The 21,650-nt window shown below is 40.3% G+C and overlaps 1 protein-coding gene across 1 annotated transcript in view; it reads left to right on the top strand.

The window, feature by feature from the left end:
• DYRK4 (dual specificity tyrosine phosphorylation regulated kinase 4) overlaps window positions 1-21,650 on the top strand; it is a 49,435-nt gene that overhangs the window by 8,690 nt on the left and 19,095 nt on the right. Inside the window, exons 3-5 of the mRNA XM_064462379.1 lie at window positions 15,182-15,265; window positions 16,238-16,387; window positions 21,423-21,558. Coding sequence (XP_064318449.1) covers window positions 15,182-15,265; window positions 16,238-16,387; window positions 21,423-21,558 — 370 coding nt within the window. The remainder of the gene's footprint in view (window positions 1-15,181; window positions 15,266-16,237; window positions 16,388-21,422; window positions 21,559-21,650) is intronic.

Below are 21,650 nucleotides of genomic sequence, written 5' to 3' on the forward strand. Positions count from 1 at the left end.
ATCTTGGAATATTGCGTGTTAAAAGTTACAACTTTTGCAGGAATTTGAAGGTAAGATGGAAATCATAATGAAAGGTTTATAAAATCTGTAAACATTAGAGCTTTAAAATTCTAGTTGTCCTTGACCACTTCAGCATTCGTTGAATTTAATAATATCTTACATCAAAGGCATTCATTTTCTGCAGGACATGATATATGCTAAAGCTCTGTGTCTGCATGTGTGAAGACCTAGCAGGTTCATCGCAATAATTTTAATAATAGGTAGTTCTTTTGTAGTGGTTATTGGTAGAACTTAAATCCCTTGTAAAAGATGTTTTCTTTGGCTGTGTTCACATACTGTGCAGAAGTAACCATGAAGCCACTGCCAGCCTGCAAGCTTTGGAGGAGGCCAGCTGGTATGCTTGAGAGAAAGATCCTTAAGTGAACATTTCTGAGCTCATATTCTTGCCACGTGGATGGGTCTTAGCACTCTTGTGCCCTACCTGCCTGCCACCCACCAATTCCATCTGCCCTGCAGCCAGCACTGAGCAGACATGATGGCCCAAAGCCTTTTCTAGGAAGGTTGAAGTATGCCTGTAAAGCAAAGGCAGATGAGATAGATATATATACAAAGAGCTGGGTGAATTTAGGCTACCTGCAAAGGAACTGTAAGTGTGGAGAGCTGCCAAAGTTCCTGGGAACATTTAAATCAGCAAGATATAGATGTAGCACTGAATAGTTTTGAAACCATCATTTAAAGAAAAATCATGATCTGTATGCGATATGTTTTCCGCTTCTAATTTATGCAGTTGTGTATAGAAAGTCTTTGTGCACTGTACCTTCATTGGCCCCAGTGAGGTTGTAATAAACAGGAAGTGGTATGTATACTCTCTGCTGAACTATATATACTTCAGAGCATAAGTTAGCTTGCCTCTGCTGCGATCAGGTCCCACTTCCTCTTTTTTCTTTTGCTTTGATTCATCTTTCTTGCCAAAGAAATTTGGAGGCAGATTTTTCCAGCTGCTCCTGAAAGGGTTGGGAAGTATGATATTAAAGGATGTGAAGCATTCTGTCCTCCGCGCATCACAGCCAGCCTGTCCCTAGGCAGGAACTGTGCCGAACTCCCAAATTTTGATCCATGTAATCCTGAGATATATTACACAGCGCATACTGCAGTAGCTCCTCTGTACACTCTTGATGCTTTCTGTGCATGTCCCTCTAAGGGAAAAAGGATTTATGAGCAAATTTTGGTTTTGTTAACATGTGACATGATATACTACTCTTCTGATTATGACATTATTTTATACTCTGTAGTTGAACATGCAGAGGGTGTCTTTGACACAGAGTAAGAAAATGAGTGTTATTGTCCAAAGTGACAATACTGTGGTAACACCAGTAAAAAGACAGGTCAGCACAACATTTATGTGTATGGTAAGCAGTGATATTACAATATTACAGTCACAGAACTGTTTATGTTTGAAGGCACCTCTTGAGATCATCTACTTCAACCCAAATTATTATTTGTACAGTAATATGTAAAGGTTAAGGAAATGGTTCTCTTTTGAAATCTCCCTAATATGTGTATTTGTAATTGTAGCTGTACGCTTCTACGGGAGAACTTATCTTGGGCCGCATATCTCCGGGACACAGGGCTCTACCCACCCTGGGGACAGTGATGCACAGACATCAATATGATGGATACAAAATGTCCGTTTATTTAGCTGCGTCACACGCTTATATAGCTCTTGCGCTTCCTGTTCCTGCCACTCCTATGGGAAGGAGTCTATCTTTCCGTCACATCCCGTAATCTTCCGGTCGCCGATCCCTGTCTATTCCCCTACAGTAATGTACGTGAAGAGAGTAATATTAATATATTTTTCCCAAATAATAGGAAAGTTCTTTCTTAAATACATATTTCTCCTGAAGTGCCACTGGGGCTTGATTTCTAACACATTCCTCCTCTCCAAAGAGAAAGTGAGGCAAAATATTTTATTTTATTTAAAATCTTTTATCTAACAGTAGCAATGCATCTATGCCAGGTATGGACTTTTTGGCATGTCTATCCTTTAATACAGCGATATTAATGTATTCAAATTTAGCAGGTGTACTGAGATTGTGTCAGTACCTGGATCTAGCAAAGACTGTAAGCATTCACCTTTGGAGTACATAGAACCGCTTCCATACTTCAAATTAACTGTGTGCTGAAATATCTTACTGAATTTGTGCCTCAGACTGCTAATTAACTCATGTCTTCCCACAGAGGTGTTGCCTTAACCACATATTATTCAAGTCATAGTTGACTGCTCAGTTAAATAACAGCCTGTGAAAGGTAGACTGCAGTCTGAATCCCAGGGGTTTCCCATGGTATCCAGGCACTGAGAAATATCTCTCTAGGCCAGTGGTTGCCAGCTGATGATGCACATCAAAAACAGAGGTGAATCAAGGAGGTCTGCTAGGCTTGCTCAGTCAGCCCCTTTGCCAAACACGGCGCTGCCAGGACCTGTTAGCAACCCAAGGAGGCTGCAGCAGGGATGGCAGTGCTGCTAGCATGGGAGGAAGTTCAGACCCTTCTCATGTCTTCTGCCCCTTCCTCCTCATACTACAGCAGCTCTGTAACTCTGGCTGCAGCCGTAGCACCGTGTCTCTACAGAGGCTCAGTGCTGCTGCAGATCTGGGGAAGAAGGTGGACATGGACTCCTAAATGAGGCACTGGATGAGAGCGGGAGGAAGTGACAGCAGTGAACCATTGCACTCAACATACACTTGCGATGCTGATATGCCTAAGTACCTACAGTGTTTTGAAAATTGGTTTTTGGCCACTAGAACCTGTGCAGTTAAATGTAGATGTCTTGCAATAGCTAAAAGTAGATACCAGCAGTAGCCAGTCCAGCCTCCCTAAATAAGGTCCCTGGGATTCACGTACAGCCCTTGCAGAAAGGCAGAACCATTCAAAACTCCCAGAGGGAATCACCCAGAGCTAGTCAAAAGAAAAATGTAGGCAGAGGGATGCACCTGGAAGTTGCAACCTGCCTTTACATACTTCCACCTAATCATTAGATCTGTTTTTATTCCTAATAAAAAATACATGGATAGGGCTGTCTTTATTTTTTAGTAGGAGCCACGTAATTGCAATTGTGATGACTAAGGATATAAATGAAGTAAGGTTTGGAGAGAGAATTGGAGAGAATTTGTTTCATCAGCCTAATTTAAAATGTTGGAAAGACATAGACTTACTTCTTTTTTCTTTCTTGTTGTTACTGTTGTTTTTTTCTTCTTTTTAATCTGGGTTCTGTTTTCTGATAATAATTAGACAGTTCATCTGCAGAGCCAAAGATTGTTCCTATACTCATTCAGGTTGTATTTGCCATGTACTACTTCTATTAAATGGTTCACTGGCAGCCATGATGCAGTTGCCATCTATATTGTTGACTGGAACTTGATTTCTCTCAACTTAAGAGCCATAAAAAGTTATGAAGTTTCATATTTTCAGGTGATTGCCTATACAGCTACTCATTTTTTTATTCAGTTATCTGCTTTACTTGAGTTTTGCATTCTGAATTGAACTGTCCAGTTTTGAAAATGTTTTTTTCTTAAATCATCTTTTCTTCCAAGATTATTCCCAGGTTACCTACTATCAGACTCTGCAATTCAGCTGCAAAAGCCTGTAGTTTCTTCTTGATGTGTAACACTTCACTGTTCTGCAGTGCTCTTTTCTTCCTCCTCCTCTTCTACCTTCCTGTTGGCTATGACCACTGGTATCAACTTTACGTAAGACCACATTTTGTGGGTCAGTCCCTGCCTAGCAGTGTTAAGTATCATTAACAGCACAAAGTTGTCCTGAAACCTGACTGATAATGCCAGTCAAATAATGTATAAAAACATTAACCAAAAAAGACTCATCAAATAAAAACTCCTAAAGGAACCCCAAACCTGGGCAGCAAACAAATGTAATTCATTACATGCATTAATTTGCTTTGTAGTTGTTGTATTTAAGCTTGCTGTGTATAGCAAAGAGCTTTGCTCCATAAAGGTAGCTGCAAGAATCAGAGGTGTAGTGAAGCACTGTGCAAGCATAGAGGAGGGTGTGGAACTGTTATATGTATCATTTTAATAAACAGTTATTTTATCTTACTTCAGCACTCTGTATGAAGAAATGAAATGATTCTCTCTGATGACAGCCGGAAGAGACGTGGCCTATGATTAGCAGCAGGTATCTAGGAACTTCTAGGGAAACACAGCAGTAAATTATTTGCAAGACCAACATGAAAATATTAGTGTAATGTAAATGGGAAAGGTATGGGAAGACACAATGTCAGGGGTTTTCTTGCTTGATTAGGCCTGGTGTCTGTTCAGCAGAGACACAGGAGATGTCTGCTGTAAGGTGGGTAAATATTTAACCACTGAAGTAGATGCTGCAATGGCAGAGAGCACTGTGAGTTTTAATTTCCAGGAGGTGGTTCAGCTGTCAAGGGTCTGGGATATGCCTGGTTGGGAGATCCACGCTGGGAAATGGGGGGATCTGGACTGTGGCCTGCTCAGACTCCCACTTGTGGTACATACCAAACATTCAGTTTTCCACAGGTGCAGATCAAATATGCTCTTGCAGGAGGTACAAGTTAGATTTACACACAGACTCAGCACCTCTTAATCTCTGTTATTTTCCAAATGTCAATAATAATTGCCCTAGCAGTATACTGATGTCAAACCACTGCCATACACTAGCTCTTGTTGAGCTCTAAAAGGAGCTGGTGCAGATTCATTTATTTGTCCCTCCTCTTCTCCCAGATCAGTTTAACTTTTTCAAGTATCTGAAAACACAGTCAATTTGTCCCCTCCCGACACCTCCAAATTAATTTGTTGTATATTGTAGCCTACACTAAAATGATCAGAGTTATTTGGCATCTTTTGGTTGTCAGGTTCATAAGTATTATGTATGTGAAAACGAGTGGAGTTATGACAGGTTTCTTAATGCTTGAATGAAAGCTCACATTTCCCTTGTTGACTTGCTCTGTTCATAGTCACTGTGGGTCAGGATCTGGGGAATGATCCACTGGTCTTCACAAAAAACTTATTTGATTTCATACAGTTTCTCCATTTTCCATCACTTTCCTTCTTTCCAGCTCTAAATTTGACTCCTTAAAATAGAATAACACTTCCTGATGTGAATTGGTGCAGGATATGAAGGCAAAGCCAGAATTTGTTCAATATAGACTTTATAGTGCAAGCTCTTCCATTTATTATTTTCATTGCTGTGTCTCCTGCCATGTGGAGCAAACTCTGCTGATTGTCTACAATCTTTCTGAAGCTTTGAGATTCTATTTGTTTTGTAAGAAAAGTGAAGGTCTTCAGATTTTATTGTTTGTTTGTTTGGGGTTTTTTTTGTTGTTTGTTTTTTTTTTAATTAAAAAGTTTTGAGTTTCGGCTTCTTGGCATTTATATTTTGTCATCCAGTTGTCTTTTTTTCTCATCCTTCTTTTTCCTTCCCCACCATAGTTTTTTCAAGTTTCCAAAGGAAATAAAAATTTAATAAGGAGAGAATATCATTTCAATGACTCTGTGGTCCTGAATCTTTCTTTGCATGAAAACATTTTGAAATAAGGATCAAATAATATTAGTGTTTGTAAAATGTTTGTTAAAATTTTTTAACATTAAAAGAAAAGAAATTTAACTGGTATTAATTACAGTCATCTAAAAAGCAGATTTGGAGATTTCTCTTTTTTATTTCAAACACACTATGGCTTTATTATCATAAGGCTTGTGTTGCTCTTCTGCTTTTTTAGATCTTTCACTTTGACAAAGATTTTGTCTGCATTTTTCTGCTTTTTATGAAACATGAATTGCTTTATCGTTCTCAGAAGAAAAGTAAAGAAAATAATGAATTGAGACTAAGTGTTAGCTATTCCCCCACAGAGCCTGACAGGAGTACAAAAATAGATAATAGCATGCTGAATAAAAGATCACTGAAGTCTTAATATTCCAAGCTTAAGCTGCTCCGTCTGTAAGCATTTGTTTTGCTGATGGAATATCTAAAAGGCTGTCAGGGTGCATAGAGGATTAAAATTTAAACAGAGACAGAACTACCTAGAAACAGCTATTCCAAGACTGCAGGTAGTTTTGAGGGCTAAGAGGAAGCTGTGAGTGAAATGCTTGGGGGCAGTCTTTGTATTCTTACTAAAACTCTGAATTACTTTTGAATTACCTTCATTAGACAGTTTATGTTTATAGCAGAAGACCTAAAGCTATGGCTGTGTCTTTGAAGAAGAAAAAAAAAAAGAAGAAACAAAAGGAAAGCAAATGATGCACCTTGTGGAGCCTCAGGGGATGGTTTTGCAATCCTGCTGAGCCTAATTGACGAACATGTTGTGCTTGCGCTAAGTCCTCAAAGATTTCACAGCACGTCAGCAAATGTGCTACTATTCGCAGTTCAGTCTGATATGATTTGGTTTGTGCCAGTGCTGTGGAACTGTGGTAAAACAACATGTGATTTGATTTCAGCCAGCTCACCCATAAAAATCATCAATCAGCCCATGCTATTATTCATAGAGAGGCACCTGTGGGGCAGGGTTGGATTAGATGAGCGCTAGCATCAGGTTTAAATCACAAGGAGAAAAATTTAATGGAGGCAGATTTAAAACATGGAGCTTTGTCATTATGGGGAAAGAAAGAAGCAGCGAGAGCTGCTGTGGTTTCAGCTTCTTCAATAACTCTTGTTTACGAATGAGGAGAAATAGAAGAATCCAGCCTAAGGTAATAGTGGTTGGGATTTGTTTTTATTGTTTGATGTACAAATGTTTGTATTAGGTTATGACATACCTGTTGTGAGGAATAGAAAATAACTATTAGAAAACAGAAAGAAGACAGTTTGATCAGTTGTACCATCTACCATTAATTCTATATGATACATATGATATATGAGTGTCTTATAGGTTTCTGTATAAATGGTGGGCAAGTGATTAATTTGTAGAACCCCAGAGTACCTAGCGTTCTGCAAAAGATTTCAGACTGACCTTTTGGTTTATGTGAGAGGCTTTGTGGTTTATTAAAAATATATGTAAATTGTAAATAGCAGTCTAATTTTATTTTAGGGAAAAAAAGATGCTCTGTAGAAATCCCAGTGAGTTGTATTAATCTGAAACCAAAAGTTCTGCCTTTGTAAAAATCTGTGTTTCTAAGTTTAAGCCTAACATTTGATCATTTTGTTTAAACTGACCTTCTGCAGGAAAATCAATGTGTGAGAGGTCATTCATTGATGTGCTAATTTTATACTAGTATAACCCCTCTGAAGTAATGGACTTGTGAAATGATGCCCCTAGTTTTCCTCTGCAGATGGCACTATTTAGGAAGTCATCTGGATGTATACATGAATGTCTGATGTCAGTAGTATTTGGGAAGGCGTTTAGTAAGTTCAGTTGCGAACTACACAAGGACCGAGAGGCTTTGATTCTTCTGGACTAGCCTCTCCATTTCCATTCCATTTCCATTCATCACATGGGTAACACAGATGTTTCCAAAGTTTGACCTGCAGATTGGTAGAAACAGCTGGAGATCTTTCTTGAAAGGAGGATCTTTCAGGGCTTTCAGGTCTTGATAGGAAAGGTAAAATGTTTTTCCATCATACAATGATCTTACTTGCCTATCATCTTCTTTTTGACTATGACTTTTCAACATATCTAGAGCTACATTTCTTCTGTGCACCCTACTCTATTTAAATTAGCTTATCTGGGCCATGTCCAATTGCTGCTTCTCATGTGATTCCTCTTCAGTTTGTGAGTCCAGGAATAACCATATTTTCTGCTCTTGGAATAGTCCTAAGAACAGATTGATGCTTTAGAAAAACCTGTTCGAGCACTGATTTCTAGGCGATGTCCTTTGTTTGCCCAGTCTGTTTCCTAGAAATGATGATATTGCTAGGGTCCTGGTGGCTTTGTACAGTCAAACAGCTGTTTGGAAAATCCCCATGTACCCAAATTCTATTTGAATTCAGTCATTGACCATTCTTCAGATGTTAGGGATATCTCCCAAGGTTATAATAATTATGTCCTTAGCTATACAATGCCTTAATTTCCTCCTATATAAAATTATGTACATTACTCTTATCTAGCTTTTAAGTCCTTTTAGAATTGGACAGCATTGTTATTTTTGTTTTCTTGTTTGCTAGGAAAAAGAGCAGATCCTAACCATGATAGGAATCGTTAATAAACTTAAAAGAGCCAACCTTGTAGCAAATAATTGAAATGCTAGAAACTTGACTTTACCATATCTGGAGCTTTTGCACTCTTCTGTGGAAGACATATTCTAAAGAAGTCAGAAACTGTACGACTGGCTTTTCCATTTCCGGCAGATTTGGACTAATTGGTCCACCTGGTGGGGTCTTTGCTGGAGTAAAAGTATGCAAAACTTTAAATCACCCATTCCCTTTGCACTGATTTTGCAACATTGTTCATATGCTTTATTACTACAGGAATGATTTAAGAATGATCTTCTGGCAACTCCACTCACATCATTCTTTAGGGACTTATGTTATTCACCTTCACTGATTCAGCCTGCAGTGGCAGCTTTCTCCATGGCACTGGTCAAGCCTGTATGTATGCCACAGCACAGGGCTGGACAAAAAGGGTTCCGTTCATTGTTCCTCTGTATCTTTTGTCCTCACTTAAATCAGGAGGACGGAAGTGCAGGAGGAGCACAGTAAAGAGGATAAAGAGTCGAATTAATCTAATCTAATTTTAGCACTATAAAAATTCAGAATAGCTAGTCTACAGTATTTGCATGTGTTCCTTCTCTAGTCAAGCCAATAAAAAGACGTGCACTTCCAAAGGGAAATTTGTTTACCTTGAACGTTTACGCTAAGATGAAATGAATCCTCTTCCCACTCCAGAATGCCTGTTCCTTTGTAGAGGAAGTTCTTTAATTTCCCTTACATCTAATACTATTCTACTTCACAGAGATGTTGACAGACTTAATATAATTGTAGTTAAGGTTTTGTCTATGTGGTGATCACAGCCAGTGATCATATCCACAAGGAATTTATCTACCATTGCACTTAGCTCCTTTAATGAAATATCTTGCAGAAATGGGTATTTTTAAAATAATGACAAATATTTTTAAATAAAGACCACAAATATTTCCTTCAAACTTAACTAAATTGCTTTGTAACTTATGGCTGAACAATTTTATGCACTGCTTTTTACTTCAGTGTATCGTGACTGAAACTTAGTAGTAATCCTGGCATATTTCTCTTGCTTTGAGAATATTGTTGAGAAATCTTTATACAGTCTCTTGTGTTATCAAACATTAGGCGGTCCTCTTCAGAGAAGAATTATCGTAAAGATTGTTTTTATTCCTGCATGACTTAGCACAGCAAATGTGAATATGCTTACAAGAATGTAATAAAATAAAATTAGGAGAATAGAAAGCATTACAAAGAACAGAAATAAATCAAAGAAAATAGAGGACATTCTTCTTAAGGGGGGGGGGCAGTTGAATGCATGTCCAGATATGTCCTTCACTCCTTTCTATGTAGGCTATCCTGGGAATGTCAATAGTTTCTCAACAAAAGTTAAAACCTGAGATGGAAAGGTATGGCCCAGAAGGCTGTGGAGCTATGTAAAACTGTATTATAAATCTTCTCATTAAAAGAATGGCTGTGCTACAACAAACCAGAGGGAATGCAGTGTGCAGCTTTCTGCCACGTACCCCACCTCACATACCTAGCACAGCTGGTCGAAAGAAGAACACTGAGTGCTATTAGCAAGTGCCAGTAGCGATTGTGGTAATTCCTCATCTATGTAGTGCATAAAAATGAGATCATCAGTGGACTGCACTGATAATTTCTGGTATCACAAATCTGTATTTTCACAGTTAGAATAAATGCCCCACACTATATTAGTTAAATCCCATCTTATGAACCTTGGTGAAAATTGCTCAGAAATGCTTGATATACCTGTGGGATACAAGATTTGGAGCGTAACTAGCTGTATGTGCTCACACTTGCCTGTTTGTCTGTATATGTTTGTAGGGGAGTGGTTTAAATACACTTGATGTGTGTTTGTGCTGTTTAATTTGTATTCCAGCACATGGCATCTCCGTGCATTCCCAGGACTCAACCTGCCCCGCTGGCATGACATTCTGCGTGGTTATTTGGCTAGAGAATGAGAAGTTTCTCTTGTATATGAGGTGTAATACTCATTTGTTGACTAGAGAGTTGCCAAGCCTGGGAAAATGGAAAGGTGGGAGTGATGTGCCTTTTAGGATGGTGCACCTCAGCAATTATATTAGGCAAGGGCATTGCTTGGACTGCCATGAATGCAAAAGAATTGCTGTTTGTCCTTTGACCACACTGTGAAAAGTGGTGCTTATTCTAGGAGCATCAGTGAAAGTGGTGCACTTCTAGAATAGCTTCTGTGGGTGAGCATATATTTCTTCTTTGAAAACCCTGCTTTGTGAGTGAAAGTAGAACTATTCTGGGTTGACAACAGATTTAAGACCAGCAGGGAACATGCCATTCCTTGGCTGTATGAAGGAGGAGAGTACACTGTATTTTTGGTTTTAGATACTCCCCTGAGATGGCAGGGGGATAGGGATGCCTCCGTCAGTGCTCCAGCACACACACAACACCCAGAAGAGGAAAAGGAAAGACAGGATGGCAGCTAAGCTCTGTCTCATGATCCACATCAAAATGAAAGCCTCATTACCTCACAGGACAGAGCAGCTCTGCACTGATGCCAACAAGAACCACAGACAAAGGTGCCACAGTTTGGTCCTCAGTAAATGAAACAATAATGTCCAATGAGAAATCGACCCTTGAGGTATTAATTTATTTTCATTTTACAGGCTGGCAGTCTTGTTCTTGGTGAATAGATTTTGCTCCCTGTATAGCAAGGTTGCTGTGACAAATTTTGAAAAAATACAAGTTCAAGTGTTTTTTGGTTTCACAGGCACATGAGCTCAGTGAGAAAGAACAGACTGAGACGGCAATGAGAACAGCCAATCCTGTTATATTTGTCTTTCTTATTACTGACTTGCCATGATAAATATGGAAAATTATATTTGGCTAGAAGGAGGCTGAGAAAGGGAACAGATGGCCACCAAAAGAATACTAGAGCAGCTAATAGTCACTGGCATATTTCCGGGATAAAAATTTAGATCTGAAGCCAAGCAGAAGGGTTATCCACTTTTTTCTGATCAGGGTACTCTGTATGAAAGTGCTCCTGCTACGCTCTGACTAGATGAAGGTGGGCTTCCTGAAATGCATTCACCGAATGGAATAAACAGCCTCTGTCCTGCGGTTAACAGCTCTTGCAGTTATGCTGACAGAAATAGTTGACAAGGTGGGGAAAATGTTAATGTTCCTATTGTATTTTGAGTGAGTGAGATGGGATTTGCAATGGCTTTTTAATATATTGCATGATTTAACACCTACATTGCATTCTCTCTGTTTATTCAACAGGCTTTATTCAGTCTTGATAGAGGACAGAGAGAAGAAAGTGCCCATTTAAATGAGGAGACAATGGAGTGTATATTTGATATAGGCTTTATATTTTATAGAGTCTATATTTTATATAGACTCTAATAATCTAATATTTTCTAACATTTTAATGCATTTCTGATTTTATGGTCAACTGGATCCTGAAAAAAAAAAGAAGCTGATGTTTTGGGAATGATGAAAATGTGTCACTATTTCTGATTTTGCAAAATGTTGTATGGTCAGTACCTAAAACTCCTTATGACTGCAGACTAGGTAGTGAATGAAGACATCGTTCTATTTTTGGAGTGATAACTGGAATTAGCAAGGTGAAGGGCTGGAGTAGCAGGAGATGATAGTTTTGGACTGAAGGGCAGTATTGGAGCTGTAGGACAGTCCGAGTGCTATAGGAGTAGGACAGCAAGGAGTGAAATGGAGTGGATTAGTAACAGTTGCTGCAGTTTTTCTTTCTGTCAAAATTAAACCAGTCACAACAGCTCAGCTGTAGATCCCATACTAGACGTACAGGATTTTGCTAGAGCAGCAGCTGATGGGTCATCTGAATCAAGACTATCAAATAAGCTACTGTGTGGACTAACAGATCAATCCACCTGCTCCCCATTAGTCCACCAGCAGGACTGTTGTAAGCACAGATGAGTTTTTCCATGGATAAAAGATTATGCTATTTACCTATTTGGGGGGATGTTGATCAGTTATTGATTTTAAGGTGTTTTTAATAAATTGCCCAAAGAGCACTGAAGTACTATAAACCCTTAATAAGTAATTTCAAGAAAGAGAGACAAAGAATCACAAATTTCAGTGGCTGAAAAAAGGCACGGCCATGGGCTGATAGACTGATTTTGCTTTTGCAGTGTAAAAAGAGAAATGTGCATCTCAAAATCTTGTTAATCTTTCCCCAGTGAACGGAAATTAAATGGATTCCAAATTTTGGCAGCATATCTTGGACCTTACTTACCTGCTTCCTTAGCTCTTGCTGGGTTTTAAAGACATTCTGTGAATTGTTCATGCTCTAATAGTAAACAAAATATATTTTGAAATTTATATTTAGTAATATAGACATCACTGCATAGCCTTTTAAAAGTATTGCTAAGAAAAAAAAGTGCTGTTTTGGAGTGAAGACTCTGCAGCCTTTACAGGTATGTGAAGTCCACTGTTTCATTGGTTTTCAGTGATAGCTGTTTCTCTCTAAAATCCTAGCTTTATAGTGACTTGTAGCTAGAAAAGCACTAAGTGGTTAAGAAACTCTCTCTAAATGGAATTTTTGTCAGCTCCAGAAACTGAAAGATAAAGCTAGCTGGGAGTAAAGTATGGATGAGTTGTGGGAAAAAGTATAACATGCACTAAAATTAATAGTCTTATTAAGACCTGGGTTGATATATCTAGTAGAGTTATGAATCTGGATCCAGACTTATCTTCAGAATAAATGTGATTCTTCCTTGAGAGTAATTTGCATGTGAAGTGTTTGTCTATGAAAATACTCTGGCACTGGGTTTTCCATAGATCATCTGTGTAAATTCACTTTGGAGCATAGTGACAACAAGGACATTGAGTGCACCGGGCAGAGTATATCATGCTCTAGGACATTCATATGTAGGATGCAATAATCCAGTGGTTCTCATCTGGGGGCATTTGTTGTGGTGGCTCTGGGGATGTTTTGGATTTACAGCGTGTAATCCCTTACTCCTGGCCAGCTGATCTCTACTTCCAAAGATGGGAATCACTGACTCTGTCCTGCAAAGACCTTTCCCTTTCCTAATATTCTCCTCTGTTCCACAGATATCCATTAGCTTTCCTCTCAAACTGTACCTAATTAGCATAATAAGGCTAAACCCAGAGCTGTTGTTCTCAGCTTGTTCTGAATCTGGCACTTACTTTTTAAGCTTACAGAAGGACTTATTTGTTTATGGTTTTTTTCTCCCCTGACTTTTCAAATAAAAATAAAGAGAAAATACCTGCCATGGACACTAACAGTTGTCCAAAGGGCAGTTTCTAGCTGGTCTGCCAAGCTTTAGTGGTGTCTTCATGGTTGACGGTGAGACAGTTGAACCTGCATGTCAGAAGGCAGCATCTCCTTGATGTGACCAGGTAGATTTGCACATAGAGTTTTCTCTCCATATTTAGTTTGTCAGTGTCTTCTAGGGGTCTCTAATCTAGCCTCATCTGCAATGATGGAGATCCATCAGCATCTCTGGGCACCTATTCCATGCTTCCCAAGCAGGATGTGTCAGAGCCATCGTATATGTATCTTCAGCTTGATCTGCACCTTTGTAGCAACGCCAGTGTGCCCTGGGTGTATCAGGGTCACTGTATGTGCATGGATCAATTTGTAGACAAGCATCCCTCACCCACCACAGATCCTATATATATGGAGTGTATTGGCACAGATGCAGCAGTCTCATCTGAGTTGTCCCTTCTTCCAGGCTCAGAGAGGCCCTTTCAGCATGGCAAGGCTATACCATGGCAGGTGTTTTATGGCACTAGCCAGTACTAAGCACATTAACTATACTACTCTGGTATGCAGGCATATTTTCATATGGACTAACTGAAGTCCATGAAAAAGGCCTTTAAAAAGTGATCCTCTGATACTGACACTGGCACTGGATAGGCTAAAAGTAATTTTAAAGAGCAATGACTTTATCACCAGCAGGTGCTCTACCTGTTGAGGAATGTGTGACAGGTACAGGTCATGGAAGCCCTGGCTGCAAAGCAGATAAAGAGTATTGCCATACTTCTTTATTTAAGTATTTTCAATCTGCAGCTCACATCCGTAAGAAAATTTTGGCTGCAAATTTGTTATTTTGAAACCCTAAAGTTCCCCACTCATGCCTCCAGGTTCGTCTGCTTCTAGAGAAAATACTGCTGTCCTATCACTTCAGAATTCCTACAGTGGCATTGCTGTGTCTAGTTGCTTAAAGATAATTTTTTTGACTATGAGTAGAATGACACTGTGTCTCAGAGCCCAAGTACAAGGGAGCACACTTGACGAAACCCAGTGGGGTTCACTCCAGCCTATAGAGCAGAGCTCCAAGCTGCTGTAACCACAGAGTTTTCAGTATCTAAATTATTGTAAATATTTCTGGAATTCACTACAGTCTATTATTGGACAGAAATGTACAGTGCTGCTTATCATGTTCATCTTTATAAAAAACTGCTGAAAGCACTGGTAGAATCTTAAAACATGATGAGCTGCTTAGCACTTCCACCAAGTTTCTTTTTTTTGTATTTGTTGCTAATATTATCGATCCATTGGAACCAATGGATTTTCTTCTGTTTTTTTCTATTTAAACAGTAATTTGTGTTTTTATAAAATCTGTACCATGAGTTGAATCAGTTTAATGCTGTATTCACAATGGATGGGCTCACAGTCTACCCTGAGACGCAATTTAAAGCTGTCCTTCCAAGCAGACTCACTATCTGCTTTCAGGCACATATTTAGGGATGACAAAGGCCCCCCCCTTCCCCTCCACTGACCACATGGGCAGATCAAGCATGCTGAGAGACATAATAGGAAAAGCAAGCTGTTTCTGCACCTGCCCACAAAACAGCTGCTCAACTGGGAGAGGAATTGCTAGAGCGTTTTCAGCAGCTTTTGTGGTCCTCTCATACATTGTGTTGGCACAGGCAACACAAAGCAAAGAAACACAGAAACCATACAGAGATTTCAGGAGGTTTTTTTTTCTAGAATATTTTTTATTAAAGTATCATTTCATGTTTGCAGTCTTCCCATGTGGATACATTTTCTCAGTCTCAACTTACTGTTCAAGAGAGGGATCATCTGGGATCTAGCAGAGTCTTCAAGCAGGTATGTGGCTCTTCAGCTGACTTTAATCCTATAACAAAAATTTCATAAACTTAAATGTGTTGTAGCCTTAACTTTCTGGACCTTGTTCTGCATTTGATAAGGCATAGTTGATCTATTTCAAATAATTTTGTTATTATTTGCCAAAGAAATAGTCTACCTCAAAAATTTTCTTTGCTGTGTGAGTATTTCTTATTTCAGATATCTAAGAATATTAAGGGTCTTAACATTCATAAAACTGCATCCTTGAATGACTGACTTTAAAGAATAAGCAGTACAGAAATGTTTTGCAAATAACAAATGGGAGAAGTCTGAAGGAAGGACTAATAATGCCAGAGTTTTCAAATTAGTATAAGCATTTATTTTCCAGTAAATTTTGCACAGTGCTTGCCTTTTCCTCACTAACAAGGAGTGCAACAAAGGGGCCTAGTCAAAGTGAACTCCATGGGAAATGAGGGGGAAGGAAATATTAAGAAACACAGGCAGAGAAGACCCTCCCACTGTGTCCGCCCTGGTGCCTGGCAGCAGTGCAGTCCCAGTTTCTCTTCTACCACTGGGAACAGTTAATGGTGTTGCCTGCCATTTACTCTTGATGTCTGCTTATTACCCTACATATGCTTTATTTTCCCCACTCAAAGGAGTCCTGCTGCCTGAAACAGCTGTTCAGTTTCCAAGCCCAACCACCTTTTCTAGCTGAAGCAGTCAGTGCTCTGATGCTGGATGGAGATGCTTTTGTGGGGAACCTTTCATGCCCTAAAATGTGCCACGCTGCCCAATTGCCTGGGCTACCTCCTCCTGTGCATTAGTACAACTGGGAGCTGCTGGAGAGTGTCTGATTTTTTCCCCATTGCCGTTAGGTGTCAGAAGAGAACCATACACATTTTCCTAGGTTTTAAATTCCTCTGTTTTTCGAAGGTTTTACACAGCATTGCTTGCTAGGTCATTATGTAATATGTACTTGTGCTTTCTATTTAGAAAGTCAGTCACGGTGCCCTTTCCCTCCCACATCTGGAAGGTCAAGCAAAGCATGGTTTGGTTGCAGACACTGCAAACCCTCCCCCCCTTGAAAGCAGCCTGCCTCAGATAACAAATAAGAGCTTGCAGAATGTCCTCCCCTCTCTTCAGGTGAGTTATAAAGCTCTTAGACATCTTGTGTTTGACTGGTTAATCAGCTTCTCTCTAAATACTGCTAAGAGACTGTCAGTGACAAAGTGTCACAAGTGTGTGTGTGTGGGATGAGAAAAAAACAAACAACACAAAAACCCACCAAAACCAGAAGAACTATAAACAGTCAAACAGATACATTGCTTACAAGCATGACTGTGTGTATCTCCAGATATTTTAATGGACACCAAACATTACAGGAAGATTTTTAAATTCATCTTCACTTTTAGCGTTCCTTCTTTCTAATTTTTTTCACAAATCCCATGTCAATCCCATCTGAACTCTTCTTCTTTTGCTGCTTCTCTCCCCAACAAATCAGGGACCTGCACTACTCACCACCACTATGATCACTCTTTTTTTCACCTTGCCTCTGCTTCAATGGAGTCTCGTTATTGAGAGACTTAATAGATCCTGTAGGGCTCCAATATGAAGCCTTTCCAGATCTCTTCCACTGGAAGACCCCACATAGTGCATTTTGTTTGGAAGGTCAAGAGTCACCAAATACTTTGAAATTGACAGCTTGCTACTACTACAAATTATTTAATTTAGTTGTGCTGGTTGTATCACTAAGTGAAGCTACAATATGCAAAAGAGCATGAATAATGAGGTGGGATGGGTTAGTCTACATAATAATTCAAATTTTCTTTAAAGCTTTTCTGTGACCTTCATAAGTCAAACCTGCACTGAATTCCTACAAAAGCCAATAATTAAGGTTTGCATCTGAAAATGAACCATGCCTCTATTTTATTTTCTTTGAAAAGATTGGAGTCAAATGTTTTCCAGAGGGGATTTTTTATTCCTTAAATGGAATTTATAGACCTCTAAGAAGCTGTGTAAACACCAATAAGAAAGCCTTTTCCTTAGCTTAGAAATGCCAGGGGACAGTAAACATTTCAGTCTAGAAAGCATGGTTACGTGTCCTTAGAAACAACACAGTATTGCTGAATTATGACAGTATGGATTGGAATGGGCAGAGTGCTACGCTCAAGCTGGGGCTCAGCAGTTATAGAGGTAGGACTGACCTGTGTCAGCACAGACCTGTACCTGAGCTGTTCAAGTGGTGCCGCTCATACCTGGTTGCCCTGCTTTTGTAGCAGTTAATATTGAAAAAAAAAAAAAACAAAAAAAAACCCAAAAACCAAACCACAAAAACCAACAACAAAAGTAGCAAGGTTAGATGCAAGTATGGGAAGATGATTTTATTTTAAAACAAACCTATTTTCACTTGCACTTACATATTCTTAACCCAAAACTCACAAGCACCAAGATGCATGTATCCAAGCGGCACCAGCCAGGATTTACAAGGACATGGTGGACTACTATTGCCCATGGGTTAGTCCATATTGAAACACCTGGGTTCTTCTTATCTTGCAACCATGTGCTAGTTTTGAATATAGCTTTTGTACCCTTCTGACACTGAGAGAGACTGATCTTTTGTGTCCCCATCTTGCCCCATTTCTGAGAGTCATCAGGACTTTCTCAAAGGATGAGGGATTTTAAATAAATTAAGGAATAGTTTAGGTTGGAAGGGACCTCTGGAAGACACCTAGCCCAACCTCCCACTACAAGCAGTGAAAACTTGGAGCAGGTTGCTCAGGGTCTTGTCCAGCTGGGTTCCAAGTGTTCCAAAGGATGGAGAGTCCACAGCTTCTCAGGGGGCCTGTTGCAGCAGCCGACCACTCTCACGGCAAAAATGGTTCTCCTAATGTCTAATCAGCATTTCCTGTGTTGCAACTTGTATCCATTAGCCACAAATCTATCTTGTCCTAGGACCATGCACCTCTGGGAAGAGTCTGGCTTTGCTTTCTCTGTACCATCCTGTCAAGTAACTAGTCAGCAGTAAGACAGCTCCTGAAGCTTCCTCTTCTGCAGGCTCAACAAATGTACTTCCTTCAGCCTCTTCTTGTACATCATGTGCTTCTCCTTGTACATCATGTGCTTCAGGCTCCTGACCATACCCTGACCTCTCCCCTGAATTTGCTCCAGTTGGTCACTGTCATTCTTGTACTGCGAAACCCCAGACTAGACACAGTACTCCCAGCACGGCCTCACAAATGCTGAATGGAGAGAGAGGGAGAACACTTCTCCCACGCTGCTGGCTATTCTCTTGCTAACACAGCCCGGGATGTGTTTAGCCTTCTTTGCTAAAAGGGCATACTGCTACCTCATGCTCAGGTTGTTGTCAGGCCCTTCCCTGCAAAGCTACATCCTTTCCGTTGTCTCCCAACCTGTCCTGTTGCACAGGTGTATTCTCCTCCAGGTGCAGGACTTAGCATTTTTCTTTGTTCAACTTTAGAAGATACCCATAGCCCATTTTTCCAGCCTGCTGAAGTCCCTTTGGATAGCAGCCCTGCTATGGTCTGCAGATTAGAGAGGGTGAACTCACATATTGTTCACAAATTGTCCAGGTCATTAATAAAGACACTGAACTGTATTGGCCTTAGTTATTGATCCCTGTGGGATGCCACCAGTAACCAACTGCAGTCCTTGGAACCTGACTATCAAGCTGTTTCCCACTCACATCATGATCCATTTATCCAGTTCATATCTCACTCTTTGGGCTTCAAACATACTGTGGGAGGCAGTGTCACAGGTCTTGCTGAAGTCAAAGCATACAACATCTACTCTTTTTCTCTCATTGGCCAAGCCAAATACGTAATCAGAAAAGACAATGAAGTTGTTCAGACACCATTTGGTCACAACTTACATAGGCAAATCCATACCAGCTGTTCCAAATCAATATCTTGTCGTTCATTTTGTAGGAAATGGCTTCCAAGAAGAATTGTTCTGTAGCCTTCCAGGGACTGAGGTAAGGCTGACCAGCCTGTAGCTCCCTGAAGATTTCTTCTTGCCCTTTTTGAAGACAGGTGTGATGTTTGCCTTTTCCAAATGGTCAGGTACTGCTTCTGATTGCCATCGACTTTCAATGATTACAGTGAGCTGCCTTGCAATGACATTGGCCAGCTCCTTCCACACCCTCAGGTGCATCCATCTGGTCCTGCAGATTTAGGTATGGCCAGCTACTTAAGTGGTCTCTATCTGTCTTGCTGTACTGCAGATAATGCTTCTTTACACAAATGCTACTTCTAGACTCGGGGACTTGGGAGGCCCGAGGGCAAAACTTACCAATGAAAAGCATTGACTACCTTAGTCTTTTCCAAATCCTTGGTCACTAGGCCCCAAATTCCATGGGCCAGTGGGTTCACATTTCCCATACCCTTCTATTTTGCTCGTTATGTATGTACAGAAACTGTTCTTGTTGACTTTCACATCCCTTGCTAGCTGCAATTCCAGCTGAGCTTTGGCTTTCCTAAACATGCCTGCCTGTTCAGGTACTCTCTCTTGCATGTATCCCAGACAACCCATCCCCACTTCCACCTTGTTTGTGCTCTTTGCTCTGTTTACACCTGGTCAGAAGTTCCCTTTTCATCCATGCTGGCCTTCAACAATGTCTGATCAACTTTCTGCATGTTGGAATGGGCTATTCTTATGCTTTAAGGAGACTGACTTTGAAGATCAGTGAACTGCGTTGATTTCCTTTGCTCTCCAGGGCAGTCTTCCATTGGTTTATGATGAGAAGATCCCTGAACAAGCCAGAATTTGCTTTCCTGAAGATCAGGGTTTGTAGTTCTACTGCTTGCCTCACTCACTTCTCTGAGGATTTTAAAATCCACAATCACATGGCCACTGCAACCAAAGCAGCCCTTCCCCTGACCTTCACATCCTCAACCAATTGTTCCTTGAGTGTGAGTAACAGGTGCAGCAGCTCGTCCCAGGTCACCTGCATTAAGAACACTGTCCGGAAGTCTCCCATAATGCTTTTGCCACTTCATCAGATATTGAGGTGACCAAACTACCCTGTGAGTACCAGGGCCTTTAGGTTATTGATGACTTTTCCCTGATGTACCTAATTAAAAGCTGTTCCCACTAGATTAGCAAAGCTGTTGGCACATGCTCTTGCCCTGCTTCATCAGACGGAACTTGTTTCTGCTCAGCAGTTCTTGTTCTTCATCCTATGTTCGTAGAAGCCGAAGCCCTCTCTGTAGCTTCAGCCAGGTATTGATCCATTGGATGCATTGTCTCTAGCTGAGTCTTTTCCCTTCAAAGAAGAGACTGAGGAAAACATGGCCTGGGCCCCCACACCCTGCATCCTTATCCCAGAGCACACTGTCTTCTGTCTCCCTACCTGCCTCTCTTTTATCTCCAACCCTTCATCATCTCTTCGTGGCGTGATTCTGTAGTCAGTACTTTCTTTTCCGACTCTGGGAGCCCTAAGAGTCTGCATGTGCTGGGATCTTGATGACCTGCTGATATAGGTGACATCTGTATACCCTTTCTTCTGCAATTTGTCCTTCAAGTGCTTCCACACCCACACAGGCCCTTTTATTCCCCGTTCATACCAATATTTCTGTTTCTGTTGGAAATATGTGCAGACCCAAGCTAATGTCTCTGCAGCTCTGTGGGTTGCACAAGCAATCTCAAGGATTCTAGGACAACTCTCCAGTGGATGTGCCCACATAGAAATCTGAGGTAGATAATGCCTATTATACCGTCTTTTCTGCCCCCTGTACTAGGAAGACCAGCCTCAGACCCTACCCTAGCTCATGTGAGTTACTGAAACTTAATCAAACCATGGCAGTTTGGAGCATTTATAGAAAGTGGGTGCCCATGTATTAAATGAACCTAGAAGATGAACTTCCTTCTCTTATTTAGAGACTTATCTTTGTATGGTCCAATAATCTCTAGTGCTATTGGCAGAATTTGCTCTCTGGGTAAGTAGGGCATTCTAGTCCCCAAGCATGATTGTTCTGTCTCAGCACAAAGCTGACACTCAACAAATCCAAAATAAATATCTTGCAGATTTGTCTTTGGGGCTGTAGCATTTTTTACTATATTTTTGTATATATTTATATTTATAAATTGCAGATCAGTTGAATGGTCATGAAAATATCTGAAAGCAAAATTTAGCTTGCTTTTTTTTTTTTTTTCTTGGCAGGAAAACAGAAGTCAAGGCAATTTTTCCCAATTTAACCTTCTGGACAGTCTTCCTGAAAGTGATACCAGAGCCCAGACAAAACCTTCAGAACTAGAAAGCACCAGCATCAGTGTCAAACTGCCTATGACAGCTTCAGGTAGAGCATAACAGACTGTGCTAAGAAGACTGGAGTGACAGGCTTCCTGCACAGATAGGAAGTGTATGTAGTCAGGATACTCAATAACCAGA

This window comes from Phalacrocorax carbo, chromosome 1, assembly GCF_963921805.1.
Source record: "Phalacrocorax carbo chromosome 1, bPhaCar2.1, whole genome shotgun sequence".
Lineage (NCBI taxonomy): Eukaryota > Metazoa > Chordata > Aves > Suliformes > Phalacrocoracidae > Phalacrocorax > Phalacrocorax carbo.